This window comes from Gasterosteus aculeatus, chromosome 21 (genome assembly GCF_964276395.1).
Source record: "Gasterosteus aculeatus chromosome 21, fGasAcu3.hap1.1, whole genome shotgun sequence".
In the NCBI taxonomy this organism is placed as follows: domain Eukaryota; kingdom Metazoa; phylum Chordata; class Actinopteri; order Perciformes; family Gasterosteidae; genus Gasterosteus; species Gasterosteus aculeatus.
This window is the reverse complement of record NC_135708.1, coordinates 10,045,194-10,067,818: the sequence shown is the minus strand read 5'-3', so window position 1 is coordinate 10,067,818 and position 22,625 is coordinate 10,045,194. Positions and strand designations below refer to the sequence as shown.

General features: G+C 41.2%; 2 protein-coding genes across 16 annotated transcripts in view; one reads left to right on the top strand and one right to left on the bottom strand.

Moving 5' to 3' along the window:
• The first annotated feature begins 1,434 nt into the window (after positions 1–1,434).
• On the top strand, positions 1,435–10,079 carry tecrl2a (trans-2,3-enoyl-CoA reductase-like 2a). Of its 7 annotated transcripts, none has more exons than XM_040167272.2 (13): positions 1,435–1,524; positions 3,828–3,878; positions 4,228–4,279; positions 5,341–5,405; positions 6,594–6,697; positions 7,041–7,156; positions 7,627–7,732; positions 8,047–8,119; positions 8,192–8,235; positions 8,319–8,376; positions 8,612–8,700; positions 8,786–8,831; positions 8,921–10,079. In XM_040167272.2, coding segments are annotated over exons 3-13 (831 nt in total). In that variant the 5' UTR covers positions 1,435–1,524; positions 3,828–3,878; positions 4,228–4,277; the 3' UTR covers positions 9,049–10,079. The 7 variants fall into 7 exon arrangements, with proteins under 7 accessions (XP_040023206.2, XP_040023205.2, XP_077951763.1 ...); XM_040167271.2 differs by having other exon boundaries at positions 1,462–1,948; XM_040167269.2 differs by having other exon boundaries at positions 1,468–1,524; positions 5,361–5,405.
• Positions 9,787–22,625, bottom strand: part of abca4a (ATP-binding cassette, sub-family A (ABC1), member 4a) — a 29,214-nt gene continuing 16,375 nt past the window's right edge. For 2 of the 9 annotated variants that reach the window (XM_078095629.1, XM_078095630.1), the window contains exons 19-51: positions 22,292–22,507; positions 21,535–21,712; positions 21,321–21,452; positions 21,060–21,199; positions 20,828–20,965; positions 19,947–20,125; positions 19,598–19,700; positions 19,020–19,225; positions 18,695–18,749; positions 18,496–18,576; positions 17,608–17,783; positions 17,211–17,335; positions 16,989–17,087; positions 16,703–16,913; positions 16,437–16,531; positions 16,101–16,133; positions 15,774–15,879; positions 15,617–15,691; positions 15,296–15,465; positions 14,982–15,159; positions 14,747–14,862; positions 14,050–14,197; positions 13,845–13,968; positions 13,387–13,516; positions 13,113–13,233; positions 12,954–13,016; positions 12,761–12,867; positions 12,540–12,681; positions 11,933–12,067; positions 11,584–11,687; positions 11,411–11,503; positions 11,044–11,293; positions 9,787–10,794 (exon numbers count right to left, since the gene is read on the bottom strand). In XM_078095629.1, the coding sequence (XP_077951755.1) occupies positions 10,675–10,794; positions 11,044–11,293; positions 11,411–11,503; positions 11,584–11,687; positions 11,933–12,067; positions 12,540–12,681; positions 12,761–12,867; positions 12,954–13,016; positions 13,113–13,233; positions 13,387–13,516; positions 13,845–13,968; positions 14,050–14,197; positions 14,747–14,862; positions 14,982–15,159; positions 15,296–15,465; positions 15,617–15,691; positions 15,774–15,879; positions 16,101–16,133; positions 16,437–16,531; positions 16,703–16,913; positions 16,989–17,087; positions 17,211–17,335; positions 17,608–17,783; positions 18,496–18,576; positions 18,695–18,749; positions 19,020–19,225; positions 19,598–19,700; positions 19,947–20,125; positions 20,828–20,965; positions 21,060–21,199; positions 21,321–21,452; positions 21,535–21,712; positions 22,292–22,507 (4,349 nt within the window). In that variant the 3' untranslated portion in view covers positions 9,787–10,674. The remainder of the gene's footprint in view (positions 10,795–11,043; positions 11,294–11,410; positions 11,504–11,583; positions 11,688–11,932; positions 12,068–12,539; positions 12,682–12,760; positions 12,868–12,953; positions 13,017–13,112; positions 13,234–13,386; positions 13,517–13,844; positions 13,969–14,049; positions 14,198–14,746; positions 14,863–14,981; positions 15,160–15,295; positions 15,466–15,616; positions 15,692–15,773; positions 15,880–16,100; positions 16,134–16,436; positions 16,532–16,702; positions 16,914–16,988; positions 17,088–17,210; positions 17,336–17,607; positions 17,784–18,495; positions 18,577–18,694; positions 18,750–19,019; positions 19,226–19,597; positions 19,701–19,946; positions 20,126–20,827; positions 20,966–21,059; positions 21,200–21,320; positions 21,453–21,534; positions 21,713–22,291; positions 22,508–22,625) is intronic. The other 7 variants (XM_040167202.2, XM_078095631.1, XM_078095632.1 and 4 more) reach the window with 7 other exon arrangements.

Genomic DNA, 22,625 nt, shown 5'->3' with positions numbered 1-22,625 from the left:
TGGTGTACATTTGGCTGAGGCCTTCGGGGTTCCATCCAGCTACCCTTTAAATTAAATAAAGTTCACTCAGGCAGCACAACAACAGACTGCGTTCATGCTCAACTTGATTTTCATGGTATGAATCCACTTTTGAAGTAGAGGAAAAACTCAGATGAGCAAGCATATGTGAAAGACTCAAGGACAAAGTCGGCTAAAAAGAAACCTCAGGTAATGAAAACATGAAATAAAACTTGAAGACAGTTTTTCACAAAGTCTGTGGATGACAGCGGAAAATGGCACTTTGTCTCAAAGAAAGCAGCTTCAATAATTCATATTTCAGTCATTTGAGGGACTTTACTTATTTCTTGGCTCTAAATGCATCAAATATGAAGCCACATGCTCATAAACTCTCCTTCAAAACAGGCTCAACCTGGTTTTAGCTGTTTACAACAGACACTCAAACGTAGTTTCCCCGTAAGAATCAAACTGTTGCCAGGCTTCAAGCATTAGGCTGATAAAACTGGTCCCTTTCTTAAGTTAAACGCACTAAATTTACATTGACGTGAGTTCTCAGTTATGTATCCATCCCAAGTGAAGTTGTAGGAGGCAAATCTAACATTTTATTTTATTTAGTACAAACAATACATTTATTCAAAATATTGCATTAAGCGGCAAGTGTAATATTCTCCTGGATACAAAAAGCACAAGCAGGCTTTTTCCCCATCGCTCACATTTTGCAAAGACAGTTTTGCAGAAAACATAAAATAGAAAGACCATATACAGGTGTGCTAAAGACAAGTGCTTTGCACTTTAAAGGAACAACGGAGTACTAAATAATGCTGTTGTAGGGTTCATAGTGATGGTGAATTTCAGATTTTAGGTGACTACCATGGCATACATGATAAATGTTTTTTATTTAGCTTTTTTTCATTTTGTGAATGGATTTAAACATTGAATCGGATTTACTATACTTGTGTTTGTGCACTTTGAGTTCCTTAAGATTTGTTCCCGGAAAGAAGTAAAACTGTAATGATTACAGGTATAGGGACCCAAAAGCACAACTCCGAGGCAGAATACAATCAAAAGTTCTTTACTGATACGGGCAGGGTAAAAACCGGGATAGCAGTCCAATGGGCAAACAAATCCAGAAGGGCAGGCAGGAAATCCGTAAACGGGGACAGGCAGGGTTCAGAAACAGGATGGCAATCCGACAGGCAAACATATCCAGAAAGGGCGCAGGCGAAGAGTTCGTGGTCAAGAGAAGGCAGGCTAGGTCAGGACGGGATATTGGTAATCAGAAAAACGCTGGAAAACTTGACATGCACACAAGACAATCTGGCAGGGAACAAACAAATGTGACGGCCTTTAATAGTGAGTGGCTGATGAGGGGATGTGCTTCAGGTGAGGGCAAGGAGAACCAGGTGGGGGCAACGAGCTGATGATGTGGGAGGATCTGAAATGACAGGAGTTAGATAACATGCGGTGAAGATGAAATTAAACTATGATGTGGTCTGTTGTGTGACAAAAACGTTTGTGCCATCTGATGTAAGTTATCGTCTATGGTTCTTTCACTTCTCAGCTGCCTCAATTTCAGGGAAGTATCTGCTTCCTTGTGCTGAGTCGGACTCTGCCAAGGGCTTTTTTGCAAAGATACAAGCAGGAAGATAGGAGGAAGCAGCAGGAGAGACAGGGAGAGCGTGTACAGCGTTCCTGGAGTGCCTCTAGTGTCCCAGCACTATCTCTGAGAGAGAGAGAGAGAGAGAGAGAGAGAGAGAGAGAGAGAATGAGGGTGGGAGGAATAAGGGGTCAGTCCAGGGATTGTCCTTGATGGGAGAGGAACGACTCCTGTATCTGTGTGAGGAATAAGTGTCTGTGTGTGGATGTATGTTTTGTTCGCGTACTGATGTTTCGGGTCATTTTTTACCCTGTGCATCAATCCACTGCCATGAGTCGGACCACCTTTTTTGAGGTAAGTGTGCCGCAGAATGCATTCAAATGAACAGAAACTTTTAATTGCCACTTTCTGATAGGATGCTTAAAGTGTTTGCTTGCTCTGCTTTACAAGGCCTCCCTCAAGCATGACAGTCACTGTGAGCAATATTTGCTAGAGAACAAGCGGATTTGGGAAATCGTTTTTACGGTTGCATTATTGCTTACGGGGGTTTTAGCCAACAATGTTCAACTTGGTGATTTTTACATGGTGCATGTGCAATACCTGTGCAATTGATATGCTCACACATGCTAACTCTGATCTGATCAGACATTGAGGACAACACATAGAGGGACACCTAGACTGAGAAGCGAACATTGTTACTTTTAACGATATTACAGCGATTCCTCCGTTCAGATGCCTTTTCAAGATATACAGTATCTGTTGTCTTGTCTTGCAAGGCGAGCAGCCTATTATGGAAGAAGTATACAAGACACTCTGTGCAACAGGCCTTTGAATTAAAGTCCATTTACACCATTCTCTGGGATGTGTGCCATGCTCTCATTAAATGTCACAAAAGGCCTGCATGCAAAAGTGGCAAATATTTATATTGTGAGAGTAAAAGATTTTTGTTTCCAAAGCCTGATCCTACTGAATGGATGCCATTCATGTCTTATGCTCTCATCAAACTTTTCAACAAGCAAGAAGGTTTAACATTTAACATTTAAAAATCACCCTCACAAGCAAAGCAAAGGCTCTTCGTTCTGTGTGACCTGTGCTGTTCTATGCTGTCAACGGTGCCCTGAGTTCCCAAGGGGGGACAGGGGCGTCAGATAATGAGATTTACAAGGGCACGGAACAACCAAGTGCACAACGCACAGCCCTAATGACACCTCCGGAACACACAGATACATCAACATGTGCATACAGAATGCTTTGGGGAAGGTTAGAGGATTGAAAGCAACCCGTCTCCGAGGAGGCCATTTATTGAAACGTCAGCATGCCATGTTCTGATCTGGTAAAAGCATGAACACATACTGTGAAGGGTGAAAAGATCCCACACTTATATTTTGAATCTATAATTGCATGGCAGGGGTTGTTCAGAATCAAGAAATAGTGAAGTGAGTGAATATTGTAAAATAAATCTTTGCACAAGATTAAATTACTTGCCAAATTTGTGTTATTTGCAATGCAAACAGCTGATCGTATAGAGCTCCTTCTCTCCGATCCTCATTCTCTTTTTCTCAACTGTGCACTCAGCAAATCTTTAGGTATCCATTAGCGGGTTATTACACTGTCCAGTTAGGGAACCAATTTAGCTAGGACAGCTCTGCTGAGCTGCACAGTATGGAGTGCTTTCAGGGCAAATTGTGCACCGCCAACCAGCATCCTCCTTGCATATGCTGTACATCACCACTGTCAGGGTCTAATTAAGATGAAAAAGATGTGCGTAAAAGAGCAGCAGGACAACACAAATCCTTTTCTTCTTCCACACTCAAACAGCCACATTATTCATATCGAGATTACTGTAACTACTTTAGTGGGTAATCAAATGTACTTCCTATGGTTCATATTATATTTCAAAAGGTTTATGATTTTATTTTAAATCCTGCTTGCTTGCTGTCGCAAGAGAAGCAGCCTGAAAAACAGTCAATATGTAGGTTGAAATACTCATTTATATAGATACACATACTTCCAACCTTCCTGTAATGGATAGGCACAATGTTTACAACTGATTCTGAAAGCAGATTGAAGGCACCTCAAGCTTTTATCTGCCTGTGGCTTTGTTACCGAGGTGGCATGCACAGTATACAGATCATCATAGAATTTACCACATTCTGAATTTCCAGTAAACGGATCTGAAGCCTCTACTACCTGTTGTGCTTTACAAAAGAGGTGAATCCTGTGTTTTCTTTAGGTGAAGATCCTGGATGCCAAGACCAAAGAGCAGCTTTGTTTTTTAGATAAGGTATGCTTACACATTGCAACTTTTACGTTCTTTTTCTTATGAGGTACCCTAAAGGTTGGAGAGATAATTTACAACAATATCAATTTTGTATCAACTTGCAACTCTTAACAAGGCATATTATATTTATATTAAATTACATTTTCCATCCCCTGATCAATGTTTTCTTACAACATTTCAAATAAATGTGACTTTTGTGGTATTGTTGGAAAACTTTTGGTCTCCACTAGAATTCTGAATAAAACAATTTGGGATGCAATAGTTGTTGGCTACACACAGAGTTTGTAATGATTGTAAACTTTTGGGGACAACACAACAAAGGTTCTAACTCAATATCTGTTATCGCATTCAGGTGGATCCCCGGTCAACAATAAGAGACATCAAGAGCCTCTTTCACAAAGCATGTGAGTGTTCGTCAATAGTTTCTGCGTCTATTGTATATTTTTCAGGGGGGTTTTCTGCCGTTGTTTTTTTTCTTGATCCCCAATAGCAACAATAAAATATCTTACTTCCCTGATGAACTTGTATAAAACTAACCAGATTTTATAAGTTAGGTCAATATCATATAAATTTTAATTCATGTATTATTGTTGTATTGTTTGTTTGTTAGTTATATCTAAGAAGCATGTTAAAGTTGTAGTTTAGAGTTATGTGCAATATCAAACAACAAACTTTCCAGGATATTGAGTGCATCATCTTGCAATATATATAATACCACATCACCAAAGAGGGCGGCACGGTGGCATGGTGGTTAGCACCGTTGCCTCACAGCAAGAAGGTCCTGGGTTCGATTCCACCCAGTGGCCTTTCTGTGTGGAGTCTGCATGTTCTCCCCGTGTCTGCGTGGGTTCTCTCCGGGTTCTCCGGCTTCCTCCCACAGTCCAAAGACATGCTCTGGGGATCAGGTTGACTGGTGACTCTAAATTGCCCGTAGATGTGTGAATGTGAGCGTGAATGGTTGTGTGTCTCTGTGTAGCCCTGCGATTGGCTGGCGACCAATCCAGGATGTACCCTGTCTATCGCCCGAAGTTGGCTGGGATGGACTCCAGCCCCCCCGCGACCCTGTGTGCAGGATAAGCGGTTTGACAATGGATGGATGGATGGATGGACATCACCAAAGAGGAGGTCTTTTTAAAAACTATTGCTTAGTTTAGTTTAGTGTGTGTGTGTTTCTGGGCAGTAATGTCACCAAATGTTTGCTGAGCCTGAGGCCATCAGATTCCATCAGAGCAGCAGAGCTCAACATTATTCTGATTAATTATTATTGGGCTCGAGGCCAAAAATCTGTGTGCAATGCCAGCTTTATCCAACCCGTGTGTGTGTGTGTGTGTGTGTGTGTGTGTGTGTGTGTGTGTGTGTGTGTGTGTGTGTGTGTGTGTGTGTGTGTGTGTGTGTGTGTGTGTGTGTGTGTGTGTGTGTGTGTGTGTGTGTGTGTGTGTGTGTGTGTGTGTGTGTGTGTGTGGAGGGGGTGTTTGATCCGCTCAGATCCTCGCTGGTATCCAGCTAGACAGGCCCTGATGCTTGATGCCAGTAAGTTGCTCATTTACTTTATTTGTTGATGATACTGTCGCATAAACACCATTGAAGCATCACTTGGGAATGTTGCTCCAGATTGCAATAATTAGCAACAATTTAAACTTCATCAGCCAGCCACAAATACTTAAAAAAAACAGGTGTTTGATGCTTTGCACAAAATGAAAAGGCGACGTGTTTAACTTGCTGCTCTTTTTGTACAGTAAAGATTTGTTTGTATGCTTTTACTGGTTTCGGCAGATTATCACAATTCTGTGCGAATGTGACTACAATGTGCTGTTGTAGCCAAAATGTAGTTCAGCAACATGATTCAGGGATTTTGTTGACAACTTGTCGTGTCTATTTTGTCGCATGACATTTTGTGGCATAATGAGATATGTTCAGCTTCGTACACCTGTGCAGAATAGTTCTGAAGAGAAATGCACGACCAGTAAAAAAGTTACTGAAAATAACTGGATAGTGCATACAATGTGGTCTCTGGCCTAATATATAACATCTTGAAACAATCTGAAGGTTATCAATCGATGAATTGAATGTCAGATTTTGAAAGAAAATCAACCAGTCCATGTCCAATAACATTTGTATTGACCTTGACTCAGTGGAATGAAAGCCTTAAAAAGTTCAGCGGGGAACCACTGCCTGTTCTGCCTCACTTTACACTTTCAAAGGTAGACTGCTTAATGATCATACTGTTTCCATTCATTTTAGCCTGATTAATAAAGTAAAGGCAAATGCACACATTGAGTATGTGAAAAGACCTACGATGACGTACAATGGTGCAGGGCTCTGAAAGGACTATGAAGGTTATCTTGTCTATACAAAGCACAGACTGTGGTTAAAAGCCATCTGGGCCAGTTCCCCCATGATGGTATTCTAAAAATGTCATCCAATTAGTTAAATATATTATCAGTGGCTGTGACGGTGTGAGCTGCAGCTACAAAGAACCGGAGCAGAAAAACTGATTACACGTTACAAAAACAATAAATCTTGGCACAATATTAAATGACTTGCCAAACTTGTGAGAACGTGTGAGTATAAACCACCATGAACGACCACTTCAATACATACAGTCCTGATGAAATTCAGTTTCCACTGGGTAGCAGAACTATTTATGGTCAATATCTGTTAACGTTGAATTTAAAACCTACATATTTTTGACAATGCATATTTCTGCTTCCTCTTTAGATCAAAAATCCCTCCGAGACGAGGAAGTCTTACAGAATCTACCTGTTGGGACAACTGCCACCATGTACTTCACAGATCTTGGTCCTCAATTGGGTTGGACCGTGGTAAGGAGATTGCACCCAGATAGAACTGTTGTAACAGTACTGAAAAACAAAGAGATACATGTCTGGTGCTACAATATACTTAAAGTCCTCTGACATCATTTTGGGTTAGTTTTGTTCTGTGAGCCGTTTCTTGTTTGTAATGCCAAGATATAGTATATCAAATATATTTAGTTATTTATCATTGTTTCAAGACATATTAAAGTCAATATTTAAAAATGTTCAGTGCAACAGAAGGTACGGATGTATAGAGATTGAGAGCGTGACATCATTTAGTTTTTCTCCACGAATGCTCCACACTAGCACTAAAGTAGAAAGTGTTGACTTCCTCTCCTCGTGTTTCCAGGTGTTTCTTGCCGAGTGCATTGGGCCACTTCTCATCTACCTCCTCTTCTATTTTCGAGTACCGTACATTTACTCACACAATTATGCCTTTACCTCCAGTCCTCATCCTGTTGTCAGGTCAGTGGAAAAATGAGACACTGACTATTTTACAGGCTGTGAGTTTCCATCTTTGTGTGTTTGAAAAGTAAAGCAGAAAGACAACTAGTCTGGTACATTATCCCAATTGGCCACTTGATGGAGCTTAATGTTTTTCATACACACATGAAAGTGCCGTTAAATTTCTCACCTCATTCTCAAATGGCGAAAGAGTGTATTATTTTCAAGTGGACCTATTTATTTCCATCTTTTACTCTATGATTAGTCATTTACACAATTATTCTCAATATTGTAAAGCTGCAGGTGTGCGTTTATAGTATTCAATTGTTTTCTATCATTTGCAGTAGGGTGCATGTTCTTTGCTGAATCACAAAGGTTTTGTTGCAGCAGCAACCCACTTGTCTTGATCATTTATATTAAATATTTTCTAATTTCAAGTTTGAAATCTGCTACATAAACCATACTCATCCTCACCTCTCTCTTTCTCTCAGAATAGCCTTTGCCTGTCACAGCTTCCACTACGTGAAGAGGTTGATAGAGACTATATTTGTGCATCGTTTCTCCCACGGGACCATGCCTCTCAGGACAATCGTCAGGGTGAGGACAGAACTACCCTTGAAAAGATGAGCCTCTGATGACGCGTTCAACTCTTCCTGATATATAAACTCCCTTTTCTCTGCCGCACGCAAGCTGTTGTGCTGCTGATTTCAGCCTCTGATACAGGACGCCACTTACAACAGTGCATTGTCCTGGCAAGGATAATTACTATAGGTCTTCTATTGTTAGTCTTAGTAAAAAACAGACATCGAATCAAAGCAAGCACTTTTCAATTTCAGCTGACAAGTTCATTGTAAACCGTGTAATTATTGGTTTTTCATGATCATGTATTCCCCTGTTTGCGTCCTCTTCAGAATTGTGTCTATTACTGGGGTTTCTCAGCTTGGTTGGCCTACTATATCAACCATCCTCTTTACACACCGCCATGTAAGTCACACAAATATACACGCACACAAACTATTTTTGCAGCTTATCAACACCACTCTTCTCTCTTCACAGCATATGGGGAACTACAAATCAACTATGCATTAGTCATATTCGTGGTACGTTTTCACTCTGGACCAACTTAGACCAAGCACACATGGATATCTGACAGTAAGGTGTGAAATGCTTATTTGTGATCCAGATGTGTGAGCTGGGGAACTTCTCCATTCACTTGACTCTTAATAATCTCAGAGGGGAGGGTGAGTTGTTATTTGGTTCTTTTGCACAATTCACCAGGTCAGTGTAGATGCTGTTTGATAAAAATCATTTGCTCAGTACTCCATGTTAACACTGTTTTGAGAAACCCCGAGTGGTAACATGGATCACACGTGTGCCTACAATAAAGTGTAATTGTTATAAGATATAAAACTGGAAACAAAATGAAAGTGTAATTATTCTTTTAATCATACATTTTTCACCGTAACGCATTCTCAGGATCCAGGAGCAGACGGTTTCCTGAGCCAACAAAGAACCCCTTTACATGGCTATTCATCTTTGTATCTTGTCCCAACTACTCATATGAGGTAATGTACTGTATTTTAATTCGTCATGGAACTTAATGTCGACCATATTTGTGTGTTTACTTCTCTGTCTGCCTATTTGATATAGCTGGGCGCTTGGGTGGGCTTTTCCATTATGACCCAGTGTCTGCCAGGTATGTACAGCACATTACGGTCCCTAGATATGAATCCACTTACTGCACCGAAAGTGTTTGTTCTAATACTTCAATGGTTTGTATTCTAGTGGCATTTTATACGTTATTGGGGTTCATTCAGATGACCATCTGGGCCAAAGGGAAGCACAGGGCCTACAGCAGAGAGTTCAAGGACTATCCCACGCTGCGGATGGCTATTATCCCCCTGATTCTCTGACAGAGATCAAAACATGAACTATTGCAGCAAATACCGTGGGTATATTACATACCGTGTGTGCTTTTCACTAAAACAAAGAGGTTTGCTGCTGCTGAGGTCAGCATTTTGAAAGTTTTTGTTTATCTATGAACCGAAAGCAGTGCAAATTGGAGTGATAATATCCTAGCAATATAGTTATAATTATTTAAAGATAGATGTTTGGGTTTTTTATTTGATGGGTTTCAGTTTCTTCGAGAGTCTGTGTTTATGACTTAACTTTTTTTAATATATTTGTCTCCTTCAGGACTTCATCTTTTTAGCAACACTTATTCAAACATTCTAAACTTCACCAACTCACAGGTCGTTGATTGCTTTTCAAGTGCAAAAGATAACACATCCACTAGCTTGTATTAAAGTGCCTATCCAAGCAAACAAGCAGATAGAAATGTAAAATGTCATTAGAGACATTGCTTTTAGGTTAAGCTGACAAAGCCAACATTTAATAATGCAAATATAAGCTTGTCCACCGTAAATCTAAGATTATTTTCAGAGGAAAGTGGAAAAGTGAAACTTCTGTCAATGTATCGAGGGCTTTTTAAATGGTCAGTGATAATTGCTATCAGTGCTTGTCTGGCACTTTCTGTCATATCTCAGGTTTTTATTTAACTGTCAAACGGTGTTTTGTACAGATGAGAATGTGAGTAATCTCAAGCAATTATCCTGTAAAACCAATCGAACAGAATGTCTGGGGAAAAAACATCTTATGAAGAAATGTTACTTTATTTGACATGGTGATCCTCTAAGGAACATCACTTTGGTGCGTTCCTCTTATGATTCCAGGTGCTGGTGAATGCAGATAGTTTACCAAAGTTAAGCACGTATGTACTGTAATAAAGCGCAAAGCCTGAACAGACATTGGTGGAAAAAATATCACACAATATTACAATTGTTCCATAGCAGCAAGAGGACCATGTAAAGACCATAAGTTTTATTGCACTAGCAGAAAGTCTTTGTAAGAATTATAATGTTATCTCAATAAAGTGCTAAGGCTTTGCTTCTCCGCGTATTTATTACATCTATCTACAGAAGGCAAAAAAAGATTATCATGCTTGGCATCTGAAGCAAAAAGCACACAGGACCTGTGCCTTCTTCCCATTCCCGTTGAAACCACCAAATATCACTCTTTTGACAGACCGTCAATCAAAGTCATGGTCCTTGTGGTGAATCTCAAGCAGTTTCATTTAGTTTGCAAGGCCTACAAGGTGAGCAGAACGTGGAACATACAGCAGGCACAGAAATGCTCCACACTTTCCAAATACAAAGCCCACTAATTCCATTTCCTGGAAGAGCAAAGCTTTGCCAAAGGTGAAATCATCACATCATGTGTCATGACTCATTTACAGGGCTGCATTCAGAAGCCCAACAACACGCGACCAATTAACAGAGACGGCAAAGATCGATGCAGGTGACAAAAGTGGTCCATCCTCTGTGTTTTTAGGTTCCTGTTTGTTGCATTTGAAAAGTTCTGCCAACTAAGTTACAGCCCTTGAAAGCACACATGCGTCGGGCGCATTCTTTAAACAGAGCGGCTTCTAAAATGAAACGTAAGCCAAAGGAAGACGTCCGGTTGGGCTCATTGAGAGAACTTCACTTCTTCAAAGACTTGAAGCGCGTTTCTTCAATGTATCGCTGTGCTCCGGCAGCTTTTGGATGCAACACGATGTTGTCATCCTCTCTTGACTGTTGCTTGGCGAAATTCACAAAAACCTACAAGTACATTGAAACATTAGGACCAAGCTATGCTAAAACTTTTTTTTGTTATGACATTTTGTATGAAATACTATGACTTTTTATGTTATTTTATGACTTTTGTATTATATACTTTCTGAAACTAAAATAATTTCTTCAGTTATTTACTCTAGGCCTATTTAAAGTATTTGTTTATCAGTAGATCCTTGAGCACAGAGGGATGTTACATTTCCATTCATAATTTCTCATGTTTTACTACTCATTTACCTGGTCAAGGGTCGTCTGTGTGACTGAATAGTCCTCTATCTTGAGCTTCTCTTTGTTAGCCAGGACCATTTGAAAGATCCTCCCCAGGGAGGAGGAGGAGATCTTGTACTGCAGGGTGTTGTAGTGCTTCTCTCTCTGGATGCAGCCTGGGAAGTTGCTCTCCATGAAGGCTTCAGCAGGGTTCAGATCTGGGGCACAGCCGGGTTTAGCTGCTCTGATCTTCATGGTCACCACGTAGCCATCACCAAATCTACGTTAACAGTCATGTGAGACAGATTTAACGTATATTTAATTGTTGCATGAATGTTACAGGAAGGTATATATATTTTGAAATTTGATACGCGACATGGGATGATAAATGACTTACTTGTACTTAAGATGCTGAATGGTCCCCAAACACTTAAAGGATCCATTTACCATAATTGCTAAGCGGGTACACAGCGCCTCACATTCCTCCATACTGTCAAAACAGGTGGCAAAATTAGAGCTTGAAGATATGGATGAACATACACCGCCAAACACCCACAGCAGGTAGTTTACCTGTGTGAGGTGAGGACCACAGCTCGTCGATCCTGGATAACACTCATGATGGAGTTCCACAGGAAACGTCTGGAGAGAGGGTCCATACCTGTGGTGGGCTCATCCTAGCACACGGTAACAGTAGCAACCAACCCATTAACCAACACACAGAGACCTCTAGCATCTTTCTCTCACCGTTCCCCATCCTGAATCCCTAGTTCAATCCGTTAATGCGATGGTACTATTCTACTGACATGCAGAACCTACTCAGTGTAATGCTATGTTGAGCTAATACAGTTAGCCAAAGATTTAACGGCTCCCTACACTTATTTTACACACAACACTACGAATCCACGAGCGTGCCTCTCACCAGCAGCACCAGTGCGGGGCAGCCTATCATGGCGATGGCTGTGGAGAGTTTCCTTCTGTTGCCTCCACTGTAGGTCCCGGCGCTTTGTGCTGCATACTCTGACAGCCCCAGCTTCTGGATGGCCCACTCTGCAACCTGAGCAGGAGGAGGATACTGTTAGTGCCCCCTGTTATAATTAGGTCCAATCAGTTGTTTATAGATGGAGATGACACTATGTAGTTAGAAATAAACAGGGTTTATATCGGAACTGACTGCTGCTGATTAAAATGATTGCTAGAATCTCTTCTATGTCCACATTTTGGAATAATTTAAATTATATTGCTGCTTCACTGCCTCAATATGCCCCTCTCTTTAAAAGGCTGAATATGTTTTCAGCCTTTTCAGAATTTGCTACTTTATTCTGCTTGCAATGCAAATAAATGTATCACTTCATTAAATTGCTCTTTCTTTTCCTATTTACATAATCACAAGGAGTGTTCAATGGTGAAGTTAGGCTTGTGGAGGCTTGTGCAGTTTTACAGACAAACTACACATACACTACATCACATTTCAGAAAGCTCTGTACAACTGTTAGGTCCAGTTTAAAGAGTAAAAAACTGCATCTCACCCGGCTGATCTCCAACTCAGGAACTCCACGGAGGCGAGCGTAGAGGTGCAGATGTTCTCTACCTGTCAGCAGCTCATCAATAGCGTCAAACTGTGGGCAGTATCCCATGTTCTGGTGGACGTCCAGGATGTTGGATAGAATGCTGACGATTTAGGGGGAAACACTTGTGGTAAACAGTGAGAACATGTTTGTTAGTTACTATTACTTGATGTATTACTTACCTGTGACCAGCTACTGAGGCCTCTCCTGACGTGACATTAATGTCTCCCGTCAACATTTTAAATGTTGTCGTCTTCCCTGCTCCATTCATCCCCAGGAGACCAAAGCACTGCCGAGGGTTAAGAGAAAACATGATGGATGAAGAATGCAGTGCTTTGTCTGTGGGGTAAATTGCATGAGTTTTACCACACAAACCTCTCCAGGAGATACTGCGACACAGATTCGGTCCACTGCAGGGGTGATTGTTCCCGAGTACGTCTAGCAGGGCAAGATGAAAACAAAAATGAAAATATGTTTTTGATTGTGAGTATGTTTTTGATCATCCATTTAAACATGCCGTTGAACACGCATCACCTTGGAAAGGTCTCGTGCACGTAGAATGTCATTTGTTTTTTCCCTTCTATAGAGTCGTTCTCTTTCCTCCGCCACATCGAGATCTTCTTCAAAAATAGGAGGCTTTGGGCGATCCGATATCCTGCCAATAGAAAGGTTAAAATTCTGTGAATCTACTCCGACTCAGTCTACGAAGCAGTCCCATTAAATTTAGAATGGGTTATCTGGGAATTTTATTACACACAGCGATACGCAAGGGCATTTAGCATTATTTTTTCTTAACTCAAGAACTTACCAGTGATACATGAAGAATCGATACTGGAACAAAATGTTAAGCATGAAATATACAAATCCCTGCACAGCCATGCAGAAGAGGTTTTTCCCAATATAATCCCAGTTGTAGGGATCTGGACTGTAGTCCTCACCTGTGAACACATTTACTTTTCAGTCACGCATCCGCTTGATAAGGTTATAATAGTCCAAATCAGTGATTGGAATTGAATTGTAGTATTTCATATTCAGTCCTTTAACCTTCCGGGAAGTATTTTCTTCTTTTTATTAAATCTGTCATAGAGCGTTTGGATCAAAAGTGGAGCTTTGACTGAGCTCTGCGGTTGGCTCGGCCCTTTATTGCACGCGTAAGCATCTGATTTCCAATGCAACCAGGGACCTAACATTCATCCAATGTGTTGGGATGGCGGCGGGCAGTTGGAGGCTGGTATCTGAGGTGTAAAAGTAGCCGCGTCTACTTACCAAAGCGAGCATAGATATCGGTGACAGCCTGGTTCATGGCCATGTCTATGAGACCTCGGCCCAGGCAGTAATGAGGGAAGATGAGCAGCAAAGTCTTTAACAGCTGGTTGAGCTTGTACAGAGCCTGGACAGAAATCCAAATCAGGATTATATTGGTTATGGACGATGTATGGGAGATTTACAGAGACAAAACCAATGGTCTTACTGTGGTGCTCTCAAAAAGGTCCAGTATGAAGGTGATGGCACTGCTGTTGATGCCAATGAAGAGGTTGATACATGACAAAGAGACGTAGGCTGTGCTGGGGACACTGAATATGAAGGACATGGGGTACATCATGGGTGTCACAGACCACCTACAAGAAAAATAGATCCAAATGAGCATCGGTTAGACACAATAAATGACACAATATCCGACACCATTGATTCACTACAAAGTGATATACTAGACACACTTTTTTTTGCAAACTGGCACTGAACCAAAACACTGAGCATTGTGGGAAGAGAAAGTTTAATAAATGTTGTATTACCTCATTCCAAAAATCTGCCAGTTCTTGTGCAATCAATTCAAGCATTTGGCTTAAAATTTCATTTAAATGGAGAGATCATTTGATTGTAATTTTGTTGTTATTCCAAATGGATCAAACCCAATAAATCTAACAGAAGAAAATGCTGGAGCTAACAGACATTTAATTATGTTCCTTTTCTACATGACAACAATATGAGAATACTGCATATTTGGTCAACATATGCAGTATTCTCACATTTCTTAGTTACTGCAACGTTTATCGGCGGTGTGAATTCAAAAGCAAGGAATGGATCATTTTATTTAGCTTCATTGTATATATAAATATTTTTAGATTAAATAAAATTACAGTTGGAACTTTAGAAAGAAAAAAACGTACCCATAAAGCATTAGCAGGGAAATAAGTGGTTGGAGGTTGGTTGGAGAGGTGTAGCACTTCTTATCAAAAAAGATGAATATTTCCACGACCATAGCTGCACTGATGGAGTAATTCAACTGGAGAAACAACAATAAAAACAATACTCATGTAGAGCAGGAACCCCATTGACATTTGGCTGTCGCTACCTGTGTTGTTCTAATAAACATGATCATTTCATGAAATAGGGTTACTGTACCATGTCCCAGAGAAAGTTGGCCATCCAGTAAACCAATGGACTGACGCCACTGACAAACTGCAGGTGTTTGGCCTGGGTGACCCTCTCCTGAATCAAATAGAGGACAAAGCTGGCAGGAACGAAGGACATGGCAAAGATGACACAGATGGCCACCACTGCATCCACTGAGGTAGTCAGGCTGGGGAAAGCACAGAGGAACACTTTGAAAAAGCTGACTGGATCACTAGGAGCAGATAGTGTCACACATTGGTGACGCTACTACTCCTTGTTAAGAAATGTAATTATAGATACGTGACACGCCATTGGTCACTCACATAGTGATCTCAGACAGCTGCTCTTTGGTGAGGTTGAGAGGATGGTTAATGGCAGTTATTCCATATTCGTCCAGGTTAGCTCGTTTGGGCAGGTTTGCACGGAGGATGGCGTTGTTAGCGACGTTCATGAAAGAAACCATGGCATGCCAGCCCTTATTGTTGTACCAAACCTGTCAAAAGATTAATGTAGAGTGTAATAACTTACACGTGTGACATATTAGGTGTAGCATTCACTTGTGAGGAAATGATAAACAGTAAATGATGTAGATGGATCACAGTGTTGAAGGTTTTATCCTGATGGTGAGGCTTTATTGGACGGACCTTGACACTGTCTTGAGTCTCCATGTACCTGAGGAATGTCCCTACGTCTTTCAGGGTTTGTTTGGAGCAATTGCCCTGCAACCAACAATTGAAGGCCCAATTACAAAAATAAATCACAGAGACGACAGGTGACGAAGTTTGCATTTTAACGCCATACCCCAGTAATATTGAGCAGTTGTCCCAGCTGTGCTGCTACATCCTGGATGGTCTTTGGCTGCAGCTCTAAAAGAGGAAGCTGTCCTCCCACCGATATACCTCCGTACCTGGACATCACAGAGAAAACCCTGGTAAAAACCGCCATTCAAGCCAAAGATGTACTAGACCATAACAACCAGCGGAGGGAGAACTGTACCACTACGCATAACTTATCCTCCATGTAATACATCTTTGACTGGTACTGTACTTCAAAATGCTCATAAGATATCCTTATTTGGACATAATTGTGAACCAACAAAAATAAGTTATGAAATGAAAGAAAAATTACCTTTGTTCGTTCACCCAATATTTGCTCTTCAAGCTGCAAGAGATTTATTTCAATTTAAGAAAAATGTTTAAACTTTCACATGAACAACATGCACTTTTTTGTTACTCATGTACACATCTTGTATAATCTTGTAATACTTTTTATGTATTACAAATGTAGTTATTCCGTTTCATTCAAATAGGATTTTCGCAACATTCTAGAGTTTAGATCAAAATAGAGGACAGAATCCAAGTAAATCAATGATTTTAGATAAAGTATCTCAGTTTGCATTGAATTTTCACCTTTTTGGACAAGAGAGTAATTGTTTCTTTTAAATTGGTGCACAGAATCTCATACCTTGTTCGGATGAGGCTGGGGTAGGTCTTCACTAGGTAGTCAGAGATGTTTCTGCCTGTTAGGTCCATGAGAACATCTCCTGTTGACTGGATCCTCTAATACACAAAATGACCCACAGTCTATATTTAATACGAGAAAGTCATCCGCAACAGTGGACCCCCAAATGTGTGATTTCAGATACAGAGGCCAATGCACAGTTAACAAGGTGTGTGTGTGTGTGTGTACATTTACAGGCTGTTTTCAACATTAGTGAGCCAACCACCTACCTGTGGAGGTGGCAAACCCCCAGCTCCTGCAGGACACACAGGGAGCATGGTGAGTTTCCTGGGTGTACTGCACTGACAGTCTGGAGAGGGTTGGAGGAGGTTCCATTTTGGGCCGGCCAGCATATCTATAAGGGCAGGATTTACTAGGGGCATCTCCCACTCCGTGGTAATGTTGTTACATGGGAAATCTCTGCCAGTGGGAGAAAACAAACTGATATGGTTGAACAAGACAGCGCAAATAACAGTCTGGGTAAAAAGTTTTCTGAAATTTGGCAAGAGCACTCACTCCATGGGTTCATCGACCATGCAACGAGTCCCAAAGCCAGGCTTATCCAACAGCACTTCCCCAAAGTATCTCATCTGAGGATCCATGGGACGCTCATTACTGCAACGGACAATAGGACAATATATATATATGGAAACATTTGTGTATACTTTAATATAAAATAGTAAAATGATCTAATTAAAATTGAATAGTGCTATGTGAAATCTTGTAGATCATCTCTACCTGAAGAAGGTGTACTGTCTCCCGTACATCCAGGGACTGAGGGTGAGACTTTGATACTCTCCAAAAGGTGGAACGATCAGCGTGAAGGTCAGCGCCAGGAAAACGAAACTGGCTGGCAGCACAATCTACCAACAACAGTTACATAACTGCCGTTTAAAAACCTAACAACAATATAACTCTATTTAAGGTGAAGGCTCTGGTAATAGTTGGATATCAACTCAAACTGAATTGCAATATAATACGGCAAGAAACTCTGTTCATACCCCATTACCAGCATTTAATCTAATTCTGGTCAATTTCCAACATTGCACAAAGCAACCCCTAAAATATAAAACACAATTAAGATTACTGAGAGTGCTGCATCAGAGTGTGGTTTGATTAACTGTGGTAAGGTCACCTGGGCAAAGAAGTCTTTGTAGGAGCGCGTTGCGTGATGCAACCGCTTGATCAGCAGAGCGAAGAACTGTTTGATGGTGAGACACAGCCCTCTGACCTGGTGGGATCCCCTGCCTGCAGTGCCTTCTGGGACGCCACACGGGCCGTTGCCATTGGTTTGCAAAGCCCCATCTGTCTCTGGAATATAGCTCTCAAGTCAGGTTGCAAAGTCTCACTTGTGTGCATGCTGTATTAAAGAGGCCAGCCGGCAAACCAAGCACGTCTTCTTTGAGCTGTGATCAAAAAGCGTTTACTAGCTGTGTTCTTCTAGCCTCAGGGATGGAGTTCATCATCCTATTGTGTTACTAGCGTGCCAGTGAAAGCTCTGGAACAATGTATATATACTGACGATGAATGGAACCTATAACTGCATTACACTGTTGGCCAAACAGGTTTTGAGGAAAGAATTAAAGAATGTTTGAAGCAAATGTTTGACATCTCAGGAAGTTTGCTGTGGGTTGGATGGAAAGATCGATCTATTTTTACAATAGATATGAAGCTAGTGCCAGCAGCCGATTATCTAAGCTTAGACTAAAGAACCAGGAAACAAGGAACTAAAAGCTAGACTTGATCTTGTTATATTGAGTTTAAATCCATTCAACAACAACTTTAGGGATTGGGATTAGGGAGAGCACTATGAAGCTAACCAGCAGCTGGCTGTAGCCTCATATTCACTGTCTCATTCATAGACTTAGTGAGCGGAATCGCTCTTCTTATCTAATGCACATGGAGGTTGAATGGTTTCATTTTATCATACATAGTCATCTGTAAACTATTTTAAATGAGAGAAATCGTTTTCCCCACAAAAGCAACATTTGTCCAGAGCTGTCAGCTGAAAGCTGCATGTCACCTTTTGGTGGCTCCATATCAACGGTCACTGTGTTGAATCCACAAAGACTAGTTCGCCAGATCTGACGCAATGATTTCTGGTCTAAAAAAGTTACAGAATGGAAAACACAGGATGTAGTTCACATTAAAGGGCTACGGGAGCTAAAACTGAACAGACAAAATTAGCAGGACGAGAAAGGAAACTTGTTAGTGTATTTTACCTGGTATGCATTTCCTGTTAGTTGAGTTGCCATCCGCGGTGACCTTCAGGAAAATCTACACAGACAGCTTATTTTTATTTTCAGGATCCAAGATGAACAGATATGTCTGAAGTGTCTGTACTTCTACCATAAATAATCGACTGTCTTAGTCAGGGCCGTTTGATCCGTTGCCTCACTATTTTATCCCTGGGACTACAAATGATCAACATAAATATATATTGTTTTGATTTTCCTAAGGAATTACAACTACGTGTAGTTGTTAAATACAAGCAGTCCTATAATTGCTACAGTTGCTCCCATTTCATTTTTTATTATTTCCACGGACCTCCTCCAGCGATGTGTCGGAGACACCAAAGCTGCTGAGCCCAAGGTCCACTAGGGTTTCCTCCAGCTCCCTGAAGAGGCTTGCGTAGGCCCTGGGCTGGAAGTTCTGGTTTGGCAGCAAGTAAGTCAGCTCCTGGCCGATGGCCTCGATGAGAAGAGCCTGTGGCACGTGATGGTGGATCAGGGCTGTGATGCTTTCTATGTTACCTGGAGACCACGGGTAGGAAATGATTTTTCTTAACTTCAACATCATATAATAATGGCTTCGATTGTTTATCTTAATATCTTAATGCTTGTCCTTTACTTCTCTTGCACTGAAAATGTTAAGTTGGACGCACCACAGTGTTAGTAAAAAGATGCATAAAACAGAATATCTGAAAAGGTCTACAGTATACATTGGGTGCAGTCAGTGGGATGTTTCTTGGTGTGACAACAGCAGCTACACTAAGTAGAACGACTACACACCAGTGCAAAAGAGACAAAGGCTTCATACTCCGACTAAAAGTTTAAGCAGATTGATATGAAGTTAGCATAACACACTGCTCTAAGAAATTAAAATAACATATCAATTAAACCTACCATCCATCTGTCTGTCTTGAGGCTGCTTCTCTTCTTGGTCCACTTTAAACTTTGAACACTTTGAACAATTACAGGAGCAATCATCTGTACGATCACAGCTGGCCTGCAGGACAAGATGTTATCTTAAACAATAATATGCATGTACTACTGTTTTTCTAGAATCGTGAACAATTCTAGGCAGACAAAAATGTAATTGTGGCAGTGTAGAAAATAACACTTATACCTCATTTTTTTAATTCACTTCGAAAGGTACCACTCTGCACCATTTAAAGCCAAACGCACTCACACACACACACACACACACACACACACACACACACACACACACATACAAGGCTACAATTCCCACCTTTGGTGTATTGTCTTTCATTCTTCGTACAAGAGTGAGGTAGAAGCCAGCGCCGAAACAGTTCTTGAGGAAGATGGGGGAACCGCAGCAGTGGAGGCGGCCCTGTGAGATGATCGCCACTCTGTCACTAAGCAGGTCAGCTTCATCCATGTGGTGGGTGGACATGATCACTGTGCGCCCTGCAACGGGAGGCCGAGGGGGCCGATGAGGAATGGGCGAAAAACGGGAAAGAAGGAGAGATGTTTGATGATTCTGACTTTGGACAATGCACATTGTTATCTCAATTAAGTTTTAATTTTTTTTATAAAACAGATTAAGTTTGGATCATTTTTAGAGATCAGGTTGAGACGGACGTGTTTCGATAGTGGACCCAGATTGAATTATTTTTTGCCTGATTACGCACATCTGTCACACAGCGTGTTTATCATCTCACTTCTACATCGCATGTAATAAAGCAAGAAAAGCTACATTGCTACTTTGTTTATAAGTATTATCACAACAGATTCTTCTAATTGCTTTGTAACCTACAAACTTCATAAAAACGAGGTAAGAATATCAAACATCCTACTATCTAATAGTCACACTTAAATACCCGTTTTCCTGCCAAATATACTTATATATAGCTGACCTCACTTGTTTGGGCATTATTACAGATTCACCATTGTATGCAATGGTTGGATGTTTTAGATAATACAAATAACACAATAAATGTATAAGCTGCAACCTATTTTTAACAGTTGGATGGTGTGCACGTCGACTTATAACACATTTGCCGTCTAACTGTTTTTTGTAAGACTTGTGTATCTGAGGGTCCAGGACATCTACAACACTACAACATTTGTGTTCTATACCTTCTTTTAGCCATCAATGATCAGTCGTACCTTCACGGTATTTGAGCAGCAGGTCCCAAATGGAGCGCCTGGAGTAGGGGTCCACCCCTGAAGTGGGCTCATCCAGGATCACCACCTTGGCCCCGCCAACAAATGCTAAAGCAACTGATAACTTCCTCTGCATGCCCCCTGAATTAGAACAACACAATGGACTGTGGTAGTGAACAGGGATACATTTGTACATATATTTGAAAACGGGGGGCAAAGAAGCCTTCTTGCATACCTGAGAGGTTCTGGGTCAGTTCATCTCTCTTGTGTGGAAGCCCCATATCCTGCAGCATGTTCTCCACCTCCTGCTGGGCCTCTGCTATCGGACGGCCTTTCAACAACGAGTAGAAGAGGATATGTTCTGCTACAGTCATACTGAAAGAAAAAAAAAACAAAGAGGTGCAAATAGTAATATGGTCATACCTATGAAATTGTACATACGACACAAACAATACAGCAAGCATGTTCTTATCACACTGGGGGGAGAGTTACACACTGCTGAAAAAGGGTGTTGTATTGAGGGCACATTCCCAGGGACTGACGGATGTTGTCCATATCCGTGCGGATGTCCTTGGCATAGATGGTGGCTGTCCCCGAGGTGGGAGGGAACATACCGGTCAAGATGGACCTAGGAAGAGGAGACAGAAAGAGAGAAATGGTGGTGACTACTTAATTGTTGTTGTATGCGAGTATGCGTCTGTGGGACATACATGGTGGTGGTCTTTCCGGCACCATTTTGGCCCAGAAGCGCAGTAATCTGGCTCTCATAAAAGTTCATGGTAAGGCCATCCACGGCCGGCGTGGAGCTGGAGCCGAACACCTTGACCAGGTTCTGGATACAGACGCCCTTCAGCAGGTCAGCTGGCTCTGCTTCAAAGAACGGCTGACCTGCACAAAGACAACCAGGTAACCGACCACAAATCTTTTTGCAAAAGGTTTCAATCAGATCAATGTTTCAAGGTAAAAATAAACATCACATTTTTTAACCACAATATTGATAAAAGACACATGAGATCAGAGGACTGTAAAGCCATAACATTTAATGTAACAGCTTGAATCACTTATTAACTCAGCATCGCAAACCAGCAAGTGCAAACACACACAAGGACACTGGATTCCCACACAACGACACAGGGTGGCCGTGGGGGCAGGTCAGAGCAAATACAGACATGGCTTCAATCCCAATTTAGATCAAGTATTAACATCGGAGAAGTACTACATCCGCATAATATATTAACGTTAGTTTATACATTATGAATAGAAGAATGCTGGAATGGCTTTTTCAGATCTCAGAAGTAAGCCGAGATGCTGTTAGGCAGCAAAATGCTTCTGTATTGTGCAATAACACAGTTGAGACAGAACTGTGTACGTATTAAATCCTGGGATTAAATTTTAAATGCAGCACTTACAGGAAGTTACACTGAAAAAAACTGTTTTGAGTATGAATTCAACAAACTCTGTACACACCGCCTTTGTTCTGGTTCTCCTCCAGTCCCTCACCCTGATCCTGGTGATCACATGACGGCGTCTCTTCCAAAGTCACAGTTTTCTCTTGATCTTGGTTTTCGTCATCCCCCTCTTCCTCCTCTTCCTCCTCTTCCTCTTGTTGTTTCTGCGGCTCTCCTTCGTCTTTGTTTCTCAGGTTATCAAAGCATTTTTTATCGATCGGCAGTTTGTTGTTGTCTTTGGCCACAAAATAAAGAATTTAAAAACTGACTGAGATCAGTACATTATTGGATAACACTCCCTAAGCATACCTATTTTATGATGCACAGCACGTGAGCAGTGAAAATGTTGAGCC